At 38.5% G+C, this 20,043-nt stretch overlaps 1 protein-coding gene across 4 annotated transcripts in view; it reads right to left on the minus strand.

The window, feature by feature from the left end:
- Nucleotides 1-20,043, minus strand: part of RLF (rearranged L-myc fusion) — a 58,238-nt gene that overhangs the window by 20,586 nt on the left and 17,609 nt on the right. For 2 of the 4 annotated variants that reach the window (XM_026076368.1, XM_026076367.1), the window contains 2 exons: nucleotides 11,930-12,062; nucleotides 1,886-2,088 (listed from right to left, as the gene is read on the minus strand). In XM_026076368.1, coding sequence (XP_025932153.1) covers nucleotides 1,886-2,088; nucleotides 11,930-12,062 — 336 coding nt within the window. Of the gene's footprint in view, nucleotides 1-1,885; nucleotides 2,089-8,575; nucleotides 8,594-11,929; nucleotides 12,063-18,613; nucleotides 18,708-20,043 lie in introns of those variants that run through there. The other 2 variants (XM_026076369.1, XM_026076370.1) reach the window with 2 other exon arrangements.

Consider the following 20,043-nt stretch of genomic DNA (forward strand, 5'->3'; position numbering starts at 1 on the left):
TTTTTCTTTTTTTAATAACTGAAAGGCAAGTAACAGAGGAAAGGTTACAGCATCCTCTACAGAGGCCCTGGATTAATATGTAATTGCCAGTATTAATATAACTTTACTTCACATGAGCCAGGTATGGAAGGGGATGAACATACATTGTCTATTCTTCAACAAATTATTTCTCTTCAATCCTCTCCAAGCTATCTTCACTTATATTCATCCTTTTTGTAATATTTAGTTTCTTTGCTAAGCCCTGTTACACCACCTACACCATCCTACTCTGAACTTCAAATTTCACTCAATCTTGTTTCCTTTATTACAGTTAATTCGCTCTTCCCCACAGGTTTTCAGTCATGTCCATCTCCCATTCTCCAGAGCTGCCATTCTTTGAGTTCTTCATCTTTCTCCAATCTCTCTCTTCCCCCCTTTTCATTAGGCCCAACAACTCTGAGGAAGATGACAAGCAACAAAAATATTACACAAGTCTCCCCCTTCTCAAAACAGTGGTGTGTTTAAGAGTCTGTTTTCACCAATTCTGTGCAAACGATGCAATACCTCTGATCAAGCAAGTAAAGGAACCATAAAACACTAATCCCCCTATTGCCGATTATTCATGCCAGCATTCTGGCACTGTAACTCCACTGAGCTTATACTTTTATCAGTTTTGGTTACAGGTGAAGTTAACTCAATAAGCCACACTGTCCTAAGACACTGCTTTGATACCCAATGCCTTCCTTTTCCCATAAATAGTTCGATTAAATGATCACCACAATTTGATTCAATTTATCAATCTTCATTCTAGCTTTTATACTTGAAGTAAAGACTGAAGTGTCTTCTTCTGTGTATCTAGATACAACAGATAATTGCACCTTACAATTGTTAAATAAAACTAAAAACTGAGGAGGTTGTAACTTTGATTTCTAAGCAATTGAACATTAGTATCCAACCTTGCAGCCAATAAAATCGCAGAACATGCTGCAAGTTAACCATATATCCCTAAAGAACAAGTATATCCCTCTAGTACAACACAGACCGAGTCTGCAGTGAGCAATTAAATGCATTCATTGATCCTTCAGTGCAGCAAACTGAAGGGAATCTGGCTCAAATTGAAGAGCTTATCTGATGGTGCAGTTATCCAGATACTTATTTTTCAAAATAAGTATTTTTAAAGGGAGTTCTTTTCTTTAGTTTACATGTGAACTGCTTAAAAACACTGTAAACCAGTCTTCCAGTAACTCACTGGGAAGCACAGATATCCGAGTTGCTTTTTTTGGTATACATTATCATCCCACAGTTTCACTGAGGCTTACTCAAAATGTTCAAGTCTAACATTTAAAAGGACACCAAACACATTTAATTCTAACCTTGAGGTTAATAAAATAAGAGGTGTGAGAGATCAGGAGGCAACAGAGGCAAGAGCTGTATGACCACTGTTACGACTAATGTATTAATACAAGTCATTATTATGCAACAGAGCAAGAATGATTTGTTCAGACTGCTAAGAATGAGTTTAGGATTCTAGAGCAACTGGTTCCAAAGATTTTCAGCTCTTCTTTCTCAAGTTAGAAAGACTTGACCACTTGAAGTACTAGTATTTCTGAGTCAGAAAGGACAGCTTTCCATTTATACTTTGCTTACGAGGGGAACTTAAGTTACAAGCCTTATTTTATGTTTTCAGGCACATCTAAACTTGGATGCAAGCAATGTAATACATACTTATCTACAACAGCAGTTAATACAAARTGTTCTTTCCTACTGTAGCCTGCAGATAGGACATTTTCTCTTTTGGAACTCTGCTGCAACCGTTCTACTCTTCAGATTCAGTTCTTAGTATTGCAGAAATAAATTCCAAAATGCTTGATAAACACACATTAAAAAGGGACTATGAATTACTAACCTCCTTAATGGAGTCTTCATTAGGCAGCATAGAACACACACATGTGATGTAGGCTTGGCGAAAAGATGAAACATTTGCAATTTCTGAAGAATCTGCACACAATTTTGACAAGAAAGTAGCTTGTGGGATGCAGTTTGACTTCATCAAATGTTTTATTCGCATCTGCAGAAAGGAAGGCCCTTCTCGTGTAATCAATTTATTAGCTAGGAAAAGAAAACAGCCTTTGAGAATATACCCATTTACAGCTGACACTTAACCGAAATTGTCTCACTGTATTCACACTTTATTTCATAATAAACTCATTTAAGTATGGTCAGCTTTCTTATGAAACTCTAGGTGGGATAAAAAAAATAACAGCAATAATTAGAAAATTTTCTCCCATACRAATTCAGTACAACCGAGTAGGGAGAGAACGCTAGGCTATAGAAGACAGTCACATCAAAAAATAGCATCTTTTAAAGGCAATAGGGAATTATGCCACAGCAGTGGCTAAAGGACAATGCTTACACCACATAGTGTTTTGAATAGGATACCAGTAGTTGAGCTGAACTGTATCCAAGGTTCAGTATCTTCATTTTTAATTATAGCTTCATATTCCAAAGAACCAAAACGCATTTCAAACAAAGCATTGTGTACTAATTCCAACCAAAGATTTTTCACCCAAGGTGTTAAAAACCCAAGTACTGCCAAAATATGCAAAATGAAGTTCAGAGTGAAAAATGTTCCTTTTGTGGTACTTTGAAGGAATAGTGTATGAGACATACTAGGCTTATGATCTAGATCAACCAAATACAACTAATCATTACGAGAGATGGTCAGCTAATTGAATATTACCAATATAACTTCAGAGTATTTTTATTAGTAGCGGCAAAATTTACTTAATGAAATTCAAACACCTGGGAGCTCCTTGAGTTAGGAAATTGGAACTATCTTTATTTTAGTTCAAAAGCCAACTGAGTTAAAAATCACAGATTTAGTTTCTCTTTCTAGGTACTCAGCATGTACTTTGTCTTACTTGAAGAAATAGTATGCTTCAAGAAAGCTATGGTGCCGTTTTCTGCTTAACAAACATCTACAAAAAGGCAGCTTGATAGTAGTCTCCAGATTTGTATGCGTTTCAAAAAGACAATAAAAAATTAAGGGGAAAAAGAGCTAATACATTCTTACTTATACTGGATGTAATATATCTACCAAGAAATAAACTGTCTGACAATTTGTATAAAAAATTACAAAAATTCCTGAGACATTCTGATACACACTAGAACCACTGTTCTGCAGCAGCTGTAGTCAAACAGCTACCTGTAAAGCCTGCAAGAGTCTGTATTAGTCAAAAAAGGAACGTCTACTTTGGAATGACTGTTTACTGAAAGAGCTATTGCAGAAAAAGTGATTTTCCCTATGTTACAGTATCTTGCTCCTGGATGTGAGGTGGGTAGCTGAGGAACCAGTAGTATACAAACTTTTGGAAGAGGGGATTGCATATAATACAAAACAAGAAAATTCTCAAGCTTTCTGTACTTAAGTTTTTCTCCAAACTGAAGAATGCATGTTCAAAAATACACAGCACTAGTTGGCAAAAGGCTTACAATGCACACCTAAACAGAAAAATTATTTCAGAGGCCAAGTACATACTATGCGACTGTAGTGAAGTTTACTGGTATTCTGCAGAATTTTTCTTAGTGGCCCATTAAATGTCCTTTTAAGGTTAAAATCTGTGGTACTGGTCCACACTTCACAGAAAAACTTCAGAGCAGTAAACTCTTGGCATACATGACACTGACACTTCATGTTAAAGGAACTTCAAGGGAGAAGGTTTAAAAAAAAAAGCTGTCTGACCAAGAGATAATCTGCAATAAGATCTCCAGTTGCTAGGAAACAAGCCTTCTCTCTTCCTTAAAAATTATATCCATATATCGCATTGTGCCTGAAATTTTAGTAAGGAAAACTAACAATGCTTAACTATATATTCTACTTGATGCAAGAGACTACTACCAGAACAAACCGGCCAAGAGATCACTGTTAAGGAAAAAACTATGAAAAGTCTTGCCTACTCAAAATTGAAACAGAGCAATCTATTCAGGCAAAGTATACTATTTAAGAGCATGTCAGCAGCAGTTTTTAGTGGCCGCAAGTGCTCAAAGAAGTTCTGTAATCCCAGTTTCTACAGCTCCTGACTCACAAAATAATTTTTTTTTCCAGAAAATTTTTTCAAATCACAAGAAATAGGAGAAATTGACATCTCTTATTCACCTGCTCTAAGAATGATTCAGATTCTTCTCCACCCCCATTACACAGCTAGACAAATACTCAGCAATAGCTCAAATGAAGTTTCTACCAACATGTTGGGGCAAACCAGTCAAGACATGGGAAGTGTTTTAAGAATACCTGTATGTACATGCMAACTTTTGTTTCAACACTCACACCTTTATTTTTAAAGCACAGATATGAGACTTACTAATGAAATATAGAAGGTGTACTCACTGCTGGTATGGACAAGAGGGTTCCGCTTGCTGAAACCTTCAGGAGTGACTAGTAAGCACTTTTCCCCTCATACCCCTGCATTGAGAAAACTGCTCCTCCATGCCTAAGGAAGTGTGTACAGAATGTTGCAAGAGACAGACAAGCTCTAGTCCCCAGTCAAGCAAGATGCAAGTGAGTTAGGTAGGAGGAAAGCTCATGTATCAGGCTCTAGGAGTTCATTTTATCTTAGCAACTAGTTTTCCTCTAAACTGTCTACTCATCCAGCAATCTGCTTGCACCAGCCTTCCCTTCCCTGAAAACACAACAAAAGCTGATTTTGCTGGCTATTCCTCAGAACAGCTGTTCTTCCCTTCTTACTTTTGTACCCATCCGTACCGTTAGTTTCCAAACATGCCCATGAACAGATTTTTTTGCCTCTTGGAGACCTATGACTGTGCTTTATTTCTGTTGAATGTTCTGTCCCATTGCTCTACTGAGCATCTCAGTACTGAAATAGCTTACTATAAAATTAATGCCAAGAAACCTAGCAACACGTCCCTCTACCAAATCCTTTGGAATGGTAAAAAGTCAGCACAGTTTCAGGTTCTAAAAGGCTCTCTAATCGCAAGACTAGACAGTAAGGATATAAGAATTCCCTCCACCCAAAACTCCTGGAGCATAAGATGAATTTGAGAGACAATATTACAAGTACCAACTACATAAAGTCTGAATGGCACTAAGACATGAAGACACTCCATAGTCACTTCAAAAACTGCTCAAGAAAGAAACAGCATCTTGGGTGAGCATTTCCACTGAGAGTACCTCTGGAATAGGAAAACCCTCTTCTAAGTGCAATGAAGTATGCTAAATATGCCCAAATGGCACTGAGAAGCTGGAAAAGCTCTCAGCCAAAATCTGCCTAGTTTGTGTACTGTACAATAGCAATGTGGTAGAAAGATATCCCAACTCTCCTATAAACCAACAATAGGTCAGTTCCTTTTCAGGGTCATACATATGTGTGTGTATACACACACATACGTTGTATGTATACACACACAACTTTTAATCTAACCAAGACAGACTTTAACATTTCAAGTTTTCAAGATCTTTGATCAAACTGAGCATTTGATCATCATTAGCATGAGCTACCCTTTCTCAAGGTCTGGTGGGCACATTGAACTATTCTCAGATTTGGTTTACCAGTGGCCCATGGCAGCAGAAACAGTTTTTAAACATACACCATACATAAAAGCCAAAAGATAGTTTCTTTGAATAGTTCCTAAGTTTTAGAGGACTGAAGTAGCTTTCATTTACAATACTTCAGAAGATATTCTGTGAAAGTTTTTTGTTCTACTGAAGGGTAAAATGGTAGTTGGATTAAAACTGAGAAACCATTGTGCTAGAGCTCCTTTTTGAACCCCTTTCTCAACATAACCTCAACCTAACAGCAAAACTTTCACCCCTGCTATCTGCAGAAAGCRCATTTTGATTCCTACTGTCTATATCAAATGGAGGCCGGAAGTCAGAAGAGACTAAATCTCCATGTAACTGGCTATAAGAGCATCACACAGATCAAAGTGACAGAATTAACCCCCCCCCCCCCCCCAAAAAAAAACCCTACAAACATACACGCCCCCAAACCCATACAACCACACATACACAAGCAGCTTGGTAACTAATCAGTGACTTAAAATAATCTGTTACAGCTACAAGTATTTAGCTGATGAGAAYATATTTTATGATTCTTGAGGAAGAAAAGGATCAAGTTAATCCAGCAGACATCTAGAGACAGTTCCTTAATCCAGGCTCCAATCATGTTTACACAAGGCCAAAAGAATAATTTCAGCTAACCAGAAAAATAAGACTTTCCACAGGTCAAATAATATCACAGCAACACCTGCCTTTCTGGTACAGAGAAAGGAGACTGAAGGAAAAAGTGGAAGTGAAAAGACAATCAAAAAGTTTTTACTAATTGTAACACATAGTATGATACAGCTTCATGGATCAGTTGATATTTCAGTGGTAACATATGCAGTCACTGAATTATACCAATCTGATGATGTAAGGAAGATATAAAAGTTACATTAATAGCATAATCTAGAGGTCAAAAGACTTTCTTCATGATATGTTAGCATGGATTTTTTTATTTTTCATTTTGTCGTGCTCCACAGTACAAGATATGCAAATTTAGTTTGACGAATACACTATTGTCAGAAAAATTAGATGAAAGCTTTATATATGTCCTCAATCTATTTTTCTCTCTTCCTGTAACATTTTAGAGTTCTATGACTCACAGTGACTCATGATGTGTTATGGGGATTCTTCTGAAACATTATTTAATAGTTGGCTACAATTACAGGAGACCAAACCCTCTGGCCTACACAGTCCTTCCTGGCCATATGGTCTCTCCTTTGACAATCCTCTGCATCTCCTCAATACCTGTTCAACATGTTCTTTAATAAGAACAAACCCCCCCTCCCCCTCGCTTCCATGTAAGGGCATGAAATTATATTATTGAAAGACAGAAGCATTGCTTTATAGTATTTATAGCCACTAAGAATATTCATTTTCCCTCTCAGTTACTAGTTTCTCCTCTCCATTACTAATAACGCTACTATTTTCATCTACTACTATGACAACATTTGTAGCAAAACAGAATAACGGAAACAAAACAGCACTATCCTGTCACACTCTCACTGTCTTTCTACATGTGGACACTACCACCGAAGTTCTCCTACTACTTACTGTTTCCTACACTGTCTGCTGAAAGCACTGAACCAATATCTAATGCATCTTGCTTGGATACTAAGATAACACATTCAGGTGCTTTGGAAAGCTCATAGAAAGATGTCTTAGATATGCCTTAGCGACAATGTTGAATGTTGAACATGAATAAGTCACGAGGATGACACTTTTCTCGGTTTATCTGCTCTTAGATATCCTGAGACTGAGAAGAGGGAAGAAAAAACCTAACCAAACTAAAACAAACACCACAGAGAACCATGAAGTTCTTCAAGATTGCCACAAAAGAAAGGCACTCAGTAAGAACATCTTAGGCAGATCTTGGGTTCTTAGAACTGCCTTTTGTTTAAACTGTCCAACTCTTTGCCTTATCTGATTTACTTCAGAAATCTTCTTTTAACAGACTGGTCTAATATGGGATTCAGAGGCCCCCATTTAAGACCGGTTAAGCATGTCTGAGACTATTCCAGACTAAGTGAGAATGCGCTYGCACAGTTGCAGAAGCTAGTATTTTCAGAATAGGTCTGATGAATGTCCTGTTACATCTGCTTGCATCATGTGAAAGAAACACCAGCAAGGAAGACTTGCATCTGTTGTACCTCTGTTGGGCATGTATTCAGATCTAGCTAAACAGACAAATGTGAATTGAAGTACTCTAAGGAATTAATAGTTTCAAAGTTGCCAAGTGATCTCAGAAATGGGAACCTACACAGGTCTAAGTCAACATGGTCAGAGGAGTCATGTGTCATTGAATCAGTTTCTCACCTGCAGAAACTCAAACCCAAATTAAAAGCCAGGGGACTGAACAAACAAGCTCAACCCTATTATTGCAGAAGACAAGGGGCAGTGTGAACCACCATCACAAGAAGTAACAAGGACCTCCTATACAGGAATGAAGAAATGCAGCAGGATCTTCTAACAGTTCAGTAATACAGCCATTGATAAAACTAGTTGTGCATAAGAAGCAAATTAACATATAATGGAATCCATACAGATGCACATGAGGAAATCCTTCTACTGGAATTCATATCAGTTCTCCAGAACAAACCTTGGCTTGATAAATGGAGTTTGCAAGCCTAAGCAACTGGGCCATTAAGTATCATTGGTACACCACTCCAAGAAAAGGGTTCCTCAATACAGCTGAAGACTTTTAGGAAGCACTCCTTTCCAGTAAGACCATCAAGTTTTGAACTGCAACTCCTTTTCAGCAGAAATGCACTAAAACAGCAACTGTGCAACTGGATGACTTAATACTACACATGCATACCTCAGAGACATTGCAGGTTCAGTTCCAGACCACTGCAACAAAGCGAATATCGCAACAAAGCGAATATCGCAACAAAGCGAATATCGCAACAAAGCGAATATCGCAACAAAGCGAGTCACATGAATTTTCTGGTTTCCCAGTGCATATAAAAGTTATGTTTACACTGCACTGTAGTCTATTAAGTGTGCAATAGCATTATGTCTAAAAAACAATGTACATACCTTAATTAAAAAATACTTTATTGCTAAAAAATGCTAACCATCAYCTGAGCCTTCAGCAAGTTGTAATCTTTTTGTTCATCGAGGGTCTTGCCTCAATGTTCATGGCTGCTGACTGATCAGGGTGGTGGTTGCTCAAGGTTGCAGCGGCTGTGGCAATTTCTTAAAATAAGTCAGCAATGAAGTTTGCCGCACCGACTGACTCTTCCTTTCACAAAGGATTTCTCTGCACCATGTGATGCTGTTTGATAGCATTTTACCCACAACAGAACTTCTTTCAAAACTGGAGTCAAGCCTCTCAAACCCTGCCACTGCTTTATCAACTAAGTTCATGTAACATTCTAAAACCTGTGTTGTCATTTCAGCAACGTTCACAGCAATCGTCACCAGGAGTAAATTCCATCTCAAGAAACCACTTTCTTTGCCCACCCATAAGAGGCAACTCCTCATCTGTTACAGTTTTGTCATGAGATTGCAGCAATTCAGTCACACCTTCAGGCTCCACTTTGAATTCTAGTTCTCTTGCTATTTCCATCACAGCTGCAGTTACTTCCTCCACTGAAGTCCTGAACCCCTCAGAGTCATCCATGAGGGCTGGAATCAACTTCTGCCAAACTCCTGTTAATGTTGATATTTTGACCTCCTCCCACAAATCACAAGTGTCCTTAATGGCATCTAGAATGCTGAATCCTTTCCAGAAGGTTTTCAATTTACTTTGCCCAGATCCATCAGAGGAATCACCATCTATGGCAGCTGTAGCCTTATTCTGTAAGAAAAACATTTCATAAGACTTGAAAGTCAAAATTACTCCCTGATCCATAGGCTGCAGAATGGATGTTGCGTTAGCAGGCATGAAAAACGCCATTAATCTCGTTGTACATCTCCATCAGAGCTCTTGGGTGACCAGGTGCACTGTCAATGAGCAGTAATATTTTGAAAGGAATCTTTTCTTCTGAGCAGTAGGCCTCAACAGTGGGCTTAAAATATTCAGTAAACCATGTTGTAAGCAGACGTGCTGTCATCCAAGCTTTGCTGTTCCATTTATAGAGCACAGGCAGAGTAGATTCAGCATAGTCCTTAAGGGCCCTAGGATTTTCAGAATGGTAAATGAGCATTGGCTTCAACTTAAAGTCACCGGCTGCATTAGCCCCTAACAAGAGRGTCAGCCTGTCCTTTGAAGCTTTGAAGCCAGGCATTGACTTCTCCTCTCTAGCTGTGAAAATCCTAGATGGCATCTTCTTCCAACAGAAGGCTGTGACGTGTACGTTAAAAATCTGTGTTTTAGGGTAGCCACCTTCATCAATTCTCTTAGCTAGATCTTCTGGATAACTTGCTGCAGCTTCTACATCAGCACTTGCTGCTTCACCTTGCACTTCTGGGTTATGGAGATGGCTTCTTTCCTTAAACCTCATGAACCAGCCTCTACTAGCTTCAAACTTTTCTTCTGCAGCTTCCTCACCCCTCTCAGCCTTCATAGAATTGAAGGGAGTTAGGGCCTTGCTCTGCATTAGGCTTTGGCTTAAGGGAATGTCGTGGCTGGTTTGGTCTTCTATCCAGACCACTAAAGCTTTCTCCAAATCAGCAGCAATAAGGCTGTTTCACTTTCTTATCATTCGTGTGTTCACTAGAGTAGCACTCTGAATTTCCTTCAAGAACTCTTCCTTTGCATTCACAGCTTGGCTAACTGTTAGGCTGAAAGCTAGGCCTCTTGCGCCAATCTCAGCTGTCAACATGCCTTCCTCACTAAGCTTCATCATTTCTAGCTTTTGATTTAAAGTGATAGACGTGCGACTCTTCCTTTCGCTTGAACACTTAGAGGCCATTGTAGGATTATTAACTGGCCTAATTTCAATATTGCTGTGTCTCAGGGAATAGGGAGGCCTGAAGAGAGGGAGAGAGATGGGGGAACGGCCAGTCGAGGGAGCAGTCAGAACACACACGACATTTATCGATTAAGTTTGCCGCCTTCTATGGGTRCGGTTCATGGCGCCCCAAAACAATTACAAGAGTAACAAAGATCACTGATCACAGATCACCATAACAGATATTAATGAAAAAGTTTGAAATATTGTGAGAATTACCAAAATGTGACACAGAGACACGAAGTGAGCACATGCTGTGGGAAAAATGGCGCCAATAGACTTGCTCAACACAGAGTTGCCGCAAACCTTCAATTTGTAAAAAACACAATATCTGCAAAGCGCAATAAAGCAAGCTATGCCTGTAAATGAAAAGCTTCAAGACAGGACACTAGTATGATACAGCATTATTTCAGGGCATGCTGGAGATGGGCCTAATGTTGTTTGGAGTAAGAACACTTTTACCATACTACTGAATATCGTAGGTGAACACTGGCAAAGATTGCAGCCCTACCTTAGTGGGTTTTTTTTTTTTTTTAGTGCTTTCTAAGCACACAAAGATAACACATCCTGTGAAATAACTGTAATCTGTTTCTCTTTTAGTTTATTCAATACTACAAACTTAATACACCTCAATGAGAGGCTTCTCAAAGCCAGAAGGATTATGCTAAGGAGAAGAGTTTGACTTAAAACCCCTTTTTGTGCTGCTTTAGTTCTAAAGAAAATATTTTATGCTCTTTTCCCTCTCAATTTTTAAAAGTACATGATAGCACAGGTTTAACTCATCAGTTATTTAACAAGGCAACTAAAAGGAACATCTGCAAGTACTTAGCAATACCACTAATAGATAGGAAAAAAATTAGTGAGTAAAGTAAGAGAGTTTAAGGGAAGACTTAAAAATTATGTAAAAATCAGGCTAGAGATTCCTTTTCCTCACCTCTCAATAAGTTCTGATTCAAACCCTCATTTCAGAAGGCTAGTCACAATGAGCTTCTCAGCCCAGAGTTTAAAAAAGGAAACCTTCACTCTCCACAGTCATAGCCCCTATATATACACACACACACACACACACACCCTTATATGCATTTTCTGTGCTTTTGAAAAGATGTGTGCATACATAATTCCTCCCCACCAGCCATTTAGGACTAACAAATCATTTAAAAGCAGAGTTATGCAAGACAAACCACTTCAGGGAGCAAAACTCTGTATTTTTTATGGAAAAAGAAATACTTCTTTTCAAAGATGGAGTTTGAAAAATATTGAATCGATGGTGATAAAAGTATAGCCCAAGTGGAGCCGCATTAGTGATGACACATTATTCAAGAGTGCCAGTGAGACAGTTTCATCATAAATATCATTTAGTAGSAGATGAATACTACCACACAAAGCAATTTGAAATCCCACTTCCCTTCTGATTTCAAATCACTGTTTCCCCACCACAACTACATCAAGTTCCTTCTTAATAACCCCTTCTCATTACTAAAAATCACATTCTTACCTTCCTCTGTTTCTACTGGTTGCTGGGATAGAATTTTAAGAAGAACTGGATTTTTCCATACTCCTTCCCTTGTGATATCCACCAGTATTTGAAGATTGTTATTCCCAAATTCCAATAAAGCATCATGTGAATCCTACAAAATGAAGGGGGAAAAACAAAAAACAAGAAAAAACACATCCATTAGAAGTTTCTGCTAAACATTAGAACAACGCAGCTTTGAATTATCTGCCCTATTTTATTGTATTCTAATAATTTCACACCATTTTTCTATATCATTACAATTTTGACATGTTTGTCTTAGGATTTTAAGAGTACCAAAGTCCCTACACTTGTCTAATCCTACAGCAAAGCTTCCTAATTTCAATCTGCTAAAATTTAACCGAAATGGCTTCTTAAACTGAAAAGCCTAATCTGCAGTGGTAGCCCTTCAGCATTCATGACACAAGTATGACATGGTAACATTCATGACAAGTATGCAGAGAAACAGTTCCCTCATTTTTAAGCCTCCTACTAACTTCTAGATTCCTAACAAAATTATAGAAGTTACTACAGAAAAGATGAAGACTTTAAGGCATAGATAAAAGATGACTTTAATACCAAAGTGTTTAGTGCCACATAGGAAACAGAAATTAAGATTAAACAGTTCTCAAAATGAATCAAAAAAGACGAGTGCCAAATTTTATGTTTACTGCCAACACTATAGTAACAAGCTGGTCAATTCACTTCTCTGAGAAGTCTAACATTAAAGTGCATTGTTTGGTATGCAGTCCATGTGCACAGATGTACCTTTTTCTAATCAGTACCCACTGGTTCATGTGTAGTTGTGTGCCTTTTTGCATTGTCATATGATCCACATTCTTCCTTGCGCTTCAGTACTCTTTGTTCAGCACCCATGATAGCTGATACACCAGTGACAAAGTGCCATGATATGGCCTACGCTGACTCCTTATCATAGCCAGCTTGGTCCTTTTAGAGCAGTTTTCTTTTGAACTCATATCAGTATGGATTCTCCTGCCTGCCTGTCACATATTTGATTACTTCAGAAGAGTTGAGGTGAGGGAAACAGCAGCTAAGTTAAGCAGAGATTGTATCTTGGACTGCCACATCTGATTTGATAAAGYGCAGAACTTCACCAAAAGCGGTGGATTATCTATCCCCATCTTAACTCAAATACAGACAGATTTAGCACAGGCAGCTCTCATTCAAACAAGCTCATGCCATGGGACTTTACAAGCCCAGTTAACAAGCTGGTATTAGATTATTTACATGAAAATAATCTCTGTGAGTTAGCAGCCTCCTGATAGCTAGCTACTGCTGAGAAGAAATGAGCAGCCAGCAAGAATGGCTCACAGCTAAAAAAAAAATACTACTCCAGAAACATCTAGTACATTTATTTTCCAAGCATAAGGAGGGTTTTGAGAACATGGCAGACAAACTGCAGGTGATCTGACCTGAACAGACATTGAAGTCTGCATTGTCAAAACACATCCTAAAATTTCATACAAGAAGGATGAGCTGCTAATGCTCAGATCTCACTTGCTATTCTGACAAAGTGAGGGAAGGAAAAACCATCCTTGAATTAGTAAGAAAACAGTTCTGAGCCTTTCTCATTGCAAGGACTCTCATATATGTTAATAGGGTGAGGCTGAGGATACATGAAGATGCAAGTTTCCTGATGGTCACAGTTGTAAGAGGTCTCAAAATTTGAGGGGAGGGAAGCAGAGCATGAATATACTGTTTCCTAAAAAGCAATCCTTGCCCAGTGCATTCACTCTTTAAGATCCAGGAATTTCAGATCCAGACAGTCAATGCTGTGAAGATTGACTCTGAGACCTTGCACACTGAACTGGCTTCTAACTGAAGTTCAATCATCAAGCCTGTTTACATAGTATGATACTCAAAGTGATCATGGCCCTACCACTTTTAATTTCTGAAAACTGAGGAGTGAAGGAAAAAAGCAAAAAGTAATATGGGAAAAGTCGTCCAGATTCTATCTCAGAAGGAAAAAGCAACTGGAATCAGATTCCAGCACTTAACATCATCTGTAGGAGGAAAACTGATCTATCATATGACTCGCACCCAAAATATTAATATCACAATGCCAAATCTCCTGAGACTGACAAACCAAAACCAATTAACTGTAGTCATGATTCCATCATTACTGACATTTGTAGCTAAATGTTCAATACAGGTGCCTCTTGTCATATGGTATTTTGAGTTTGAGAGTTAGTTTGTTACATGACAAGGTACCCCCAGTTCTAGCAAGCTACGTTTTAAGTTGGCAGTACCTTGAAAACTATTATTAAACTCAGGTTTGCTTTGGATAGCATCGTTATAGCCTATGCTGTCTATACTGGGATCAAATCTGTGTTCTCTGACAGAAATTCAGTCTTTATTTTCCTTTAGCTCTTCCTTCTTCACTCTTGCCACTCTCCAGATTTCAGAATTAAAATAAGCTGGGGGCTATGACTGCTCGGAATACYAGACTAACCAAGTACCCTCTTATTATTGATTGTCAAGAGATATTGATAAACTGCATTCCACATTGCAACATACAAGATGTGTTTTTCAAATTACTAACTTATCTGCTATAATAAAGTGAAACTGCTATGAAAATATAAAAGAGTTTCCCATTAGCCATTCACAGTTAAAAGGCACCTTTTCATTCTATGGTTTGGTGACCTTCAATAAGTCAAATATTGACGTTTAACAGTTCCCAGTATCAGGTGCTGATTTTAGACCAACTTCAATATTTTGAGGTAACTATCAATTTTCTTTCTAATATTGCAGCAAATTGTGTTCAAATTTCTCCTGTCCAGAGATCTACAGATTTAAATCTTGGCTGATGCATTATCCACTAAGTAGGAAAGCTTTATCTCCAGTAAAAGACTCCTGAGCAGAAAATCATATCCTTGCAGAGGTTTCATTTATATGGATCCACAGCTATCTTAATTAAGAGTCTTAGAAATTTCTTAAAGAATTTCTCTAATAACTGTAAAACTATACTAGCAGACATGCTACTTAGAAGATACCTAATTAAATTGAAGTGTAGCTAACACAAGGTTCCTTCCCCTCCTCACCGATTATTTGCATCTGTTCCAAGTATACTGTAGCATACTTGCAAGGTAGGAAATAAACTTGAATTTTACTTCACCAATAAAATCTTTGTCTAGCGTTAAGTTTACACTGGTCTATCACCTGGATCATTTCATTTTCTAGAGACTAACAGAGTCAGTGCACCAGACTCTTCAAGGAGTCTATGCATCTAGGTGGCTTTGGAGTACTCCTTCACTAAACTGAGAACAGACAAGTTTAGAAGAAAATCATTCCTAACAATGGCCAAATGAAGAGGATAAAAAAATGCACACACTCCTACAATTATAGCATCCGTGTTCCTGCTTGCTCACGTAGCACAAAATGAGTTGTGAACTTTTAGAGGATAAGCAAGCACTCCTACTGGTGTAATACAGCTGTCAGGTATCTGTAGGAGATCTTGCTGTCACTAGAGGCACAGTAAGCCAAGGAAAAGCAATGCATATTTTCCCATGCCTCCATGTAAGTTGATAAGATAGCACAAAACGTATGCCTGACTTCAGAGACTAGTGCTAGTGCACGTATACTGGGGAGGTAGTTGGGTAACCTCAAACAATAGTTTTGAGAACTTTTCATCATTTCAGGCAGAAAACACTAAAAACATTTAAAATTGGGTTAAACTAAAACTCTAATTTTTCAGTTACAGCATAAGTTTTATATTTGTGTGTTCTACAGTTAGATTAATCCTCTTTCCTAAACTCCACTCATGAAGTTAAAGAAATACAATATCCTAAGTAACCTTCAAATAAACAGGCTTTCCAGTTATAGTATCTCCCTATCAAGATGAGAAAAGAGAAAAGAAAATAAGGCAAGCTATTGGTAACTCATTAATAACAACTCTATGTACCAGCAGAGGCTGGTGGCCAACTGCCTGGCTGCAGTGTGGCATAAAAGGTCTTTGTGTTCCAGGTAGACAAGATAAGTGCAGACAAGATAAAGGTAGGCCAGCAGTGTCTCCTTCCAGCAAACAAGGCAAACTACATACTGAGCAGTCTTAGCAGAAGCGTAGTCAGCAGGTTGACAGAAGTGTTTGTTCCCCTCTACTGGGGTATCAAAAAAAACCCAATAGATTTACTGTGTCCAGTTTGAAGCTCTCCAGTATAAGATCTTTGATGGAGCGAGTCAAGCAAAGGCCTTCAACTAGGGCCTATTAAGTCTTAGGAAGAGAGGGCAAAGGGGGAAATTTTAGGGCTGTCTTCATCTTTGCTATAATTCCCAGCAGGTAGTTGGAGCCAGACTCTTGGTGTATGGTGAGAAGGTGAGTCAGTAGACACAAGTTACATAAAGGGAAGTACCTGATAAAGTATCAGGAARAAAAAAAAAGAGTATTCCAGTGTTTGAATACCCTCATTTGTGAAAAGGTTACCCAAAGTGTGTAACCTCCATTCTTGGAGATGCTTAAAATTTGATGGGGCAGGGGCCTGAGCAACCTGACTCAAAATAGCTCTACTCTGAGGAGGAAGGTGAACCAGATAACTTCAAATCTCACTTTCAACTCAAACTAGTTGATGACTCTTCCCCAACAGATACTTGTCAAAGGCTGCATATTTAGTGCATTTACTAGATGTACTAAAAACACTTACTGTGTAGTCAGTGCTTCCACCCTACACTAGTTCTCCTGACTACAGCAACAAAACCAAACTAACAAAGTGAGTGAAAAAGCACAGGTTAGTTCTTCCCAAACCCAGAACTATAGTGCAGATTTCCAACCTCTAAGAGGCACCAAAATTAAAAGTCTAACAGTTGAATGCCACATTCTATCAGTTTTGATAATCTGAACTGCTTCGTCTTCCTTAGAGTACCCAAGACCTTCTGTAAGTATTGTTCCAATAGTGATTTTTTTGGTAACTACTATAATTGTTCTCAGCTCTTAGCTTCTAGCATGCTTGCTAACTAAAATCCTCAGTTAAAGTTACTTCTAAAAATTATTATTACTAAGCTAACTAGCAAGACCACCTTAATATCAGCTGAGATCAGCAGAACAGTTAGTGCTAATTTGCAGATACAAGCTCCCAAAGGTAGCCAAGTATAGCGTTTGCAACTGGTTTCTGTTTTCCTTGAGTTTTACAATTCAAGGTTTAAATGAGCCCTTGAGCCTGAAACTGTACTCAAAGGAATCAAATGCTACAGACTCTACAGAAACAAAACAAAAAAATCCAGAGTGTCACAGCTGCATCCTGAAGACTCAAGTGACTTCACATGCTCTTAACCAATGCTTAAACTGCTCTTAACCAACTGCATTGAGAGCCTAAAAATGAGTTACAACACAAAGGTTTCAGGGTGTATTTATGCATTTGGAAACATCACTTAAGCAACCCTCATGCCCACATACTTGTTCCTGCTCAAGTCTTTCCTTCCTGTGTATGGCAAGCCAGATCAGGAAACCAAATTCAGTTGAAAGCCTCAGGTTAGGAGTGATTCCCCCCCGCCTGAAGCTAGATCAATTCCTGACCCCACACACAGCTAGATGGTTTGTCAGTAGAGTCAGACAGGTGAATGACAGACAATGCTCCAATTAACACTGTGGTCAAGAAATGCTGAAGTTATAGCCTCAGGACAGCTTTAAAAATGCCAGTGGTTTACAATAAACAGACCTATATTTGTATTTATAAGTGTGCAACCACAAGCCAGGAGTTCARAGCTCCTACACATGCCAGTGCTGGGATCACATAGGAAATCTATGTATAGCATTTTATCATGGACTTTGGTGATTAAAAAAAGATTACAGGTATGTAGGTAGGTGGACTCCCTTACCTTACCAACAAATACATGTATTTTGATCACAAACCAAAAGCAAACCAAGTCCGTTCTTTTTCAACTGTACGTCACCATGTAATAAGAGTCTTTTCACTCGACTAGGTTGCCATAGCATCCATTCTGCATTCCCCTCACACACGCTAACATTACAGCTTTAAACTTTATCCTTCCCAAGCATTCATGCATAGATCAGGTCAAAGACTAAGTCTAAAAATTATCAGCATTTAAGAGCCTGCGAGTTATAATTTTACCCTGAAGACTGAACCCAATAAGCTTTTACTGAGCTACAGCATTATGTGAAGAAATTCAGCACACATTCAAGAGCTTGGAAAGAAGAGGTGGAATTAACCAGCAAAGCCCTTCTGATCAATTTGTATACAGTAAAGGCATGAAGTGTTAGCCTCCTCACAATTATGACTTTTCTAAGAGAAAGGACACTACTTTTAAACAGCATGTTTCCTTGAAGGAAAAAAAAAAAAAAGTGGCTGAAGCAGAAGAGTTCTTATCACTGGGCTTCTGAACCTGAAAGAAGCCTACATTTCCTTTGAAGGTATCATCCATATCTTCAGATTCTTTGCAGAGAACTTTAATAAAAGCATTCATAAAATATTTAGCAGTTTTATTGCAAGTCTTGAGAATTTATGCTCCAATTCTTGGCATCATTTGAGTAAAAGCATATAAATCACAAGTTTCTAGCTCCTACTGTTGAGAAAAAGTTTAACAACAAACAAGATGAAGGAACCTCCCAAATTACAAGTGCTTTAAGGTAGCAGTGCTTCTGCAAGATACACAGCTGTAAGAAGCCAGTGGAAGCCTTCAGCACACATTACATACAGCAATGTTACCCAAATATCTGTTCCAGCATCCGTAAGATATAATCCAGTCTTATTCACTGGTGAATAAGTAGGATTTTCAGCTGTGCACAGTTCTGTAAAGAAAGGGAAACACCAATTCCTGGTTACATGAACTCACCCTCTGTATTCACAGGGGAGGCCCTTGCGAACACTTGTCAACCAACAGCAAGTGCCAAAGAGCATACAAGTGGGTTTCTGAACAATACACTGCAAACACAGTAGCTGAGATTTGCTGCCTCTCAGCGTTACTTATCTCAAATTTCTCTGCTATCAAGTTGTATGTTCTACAGGTGCTAGAAGCTACTGCCTCACAGAGAAGTACATGGAGTGGTATATTCACATCACTTTTCTGTTGGTGCCTTTGAAGCAAAACGTAGCTGACAAAAAACAGAAAAAGTATTTATCATAAAACCATCAGTTTGGACAAGAGTGATGTGCTACTACAAAGATTGCTGTCCCTCAGACTATGACAATCTGTGGTCCAGACATCCAGTGCAAACAGTTGGAATTTTATTCCAACAGAAGCTTTTCCCTACCTGAGGGCATGTGGACAAAGTACAGAGCTAGTAGAGCTCAATTCAACTATGAAGATCATTCAAGTTTCAGCCCCTTTGCATTAAACACACCAGACCAAAACAAACAAAACATAGTGGGTAAGAAAGAAGGGATCTGTTTCAACAAATCAGTTGATCTGTGTATCAGCAATGAGTTTATGAAATTCAGCATATATATATATGAATTCAGAGGAAATCCAATGCAAATTTAAGCATATAAAATCCATATATTAGGACAATGAAACTGTAAAGGGGCTCTGAAGAGAGCCAAACAGTAAGGCATTTTATTCTGTGTGAAATCAGGAAAAGTGCAGCAGTGAGACTTAATCTGTCTGCAAGTGCCCACCTGGGAACAGAAACGGGATATAAAGCCCTTTAACTTAGTAAGCATAAGAGTCCCCAGACAGAATTAAAGAGAAAATACAGTCTTTGGAACAGTTTACCGAAGATACCTGGATTCCTCAGCATTGGGAATTTAATGAGATCAGTAACTACTACGGMGTCACAAAAATTTTAGTTTTATACTCACCCTCAGTACACAACGTCTCTAAAGAAAGCATTTATACTCTTTTAAGGTTTGAAGGGAATCCTGTTTTACAGTTCATATTCAATTCCCAATACTAATGGAACTCTACTCCCACTAAGACCATCTTTGACAGTGTTGTCTCATTTTCCTCATCTGATCTTATTAAATCCATCCCCACATTACCTCTCACTGATTTTCCCCCCCAAATTAATTGAGCTTACCTGTATCAAGGGCCCTGTTGTAAACTGTCCCAACCTATGGTGTCCCTTTCGCTCCTGTTTTACAACATACATTTGCTTTTCCCCATTCCTGCCCACACCCTTTTGCATG

The sequence above is a fragment of the Apteryx rowi genome, unplaced genomic scaffold (genome assembly GCF_003343035.1).
Source record: "Apteryx rowi isolate R43461 unplaced genomic scaffold, aptRow1 scaffold_43, whole genome shotgun sequence".
Taxonomy (NCBI): Eukaryota; Metazoa; Chordata; class Aves; order Apterygiformes; family Apterygidae; genus Apteryx; species Apteryx rowi.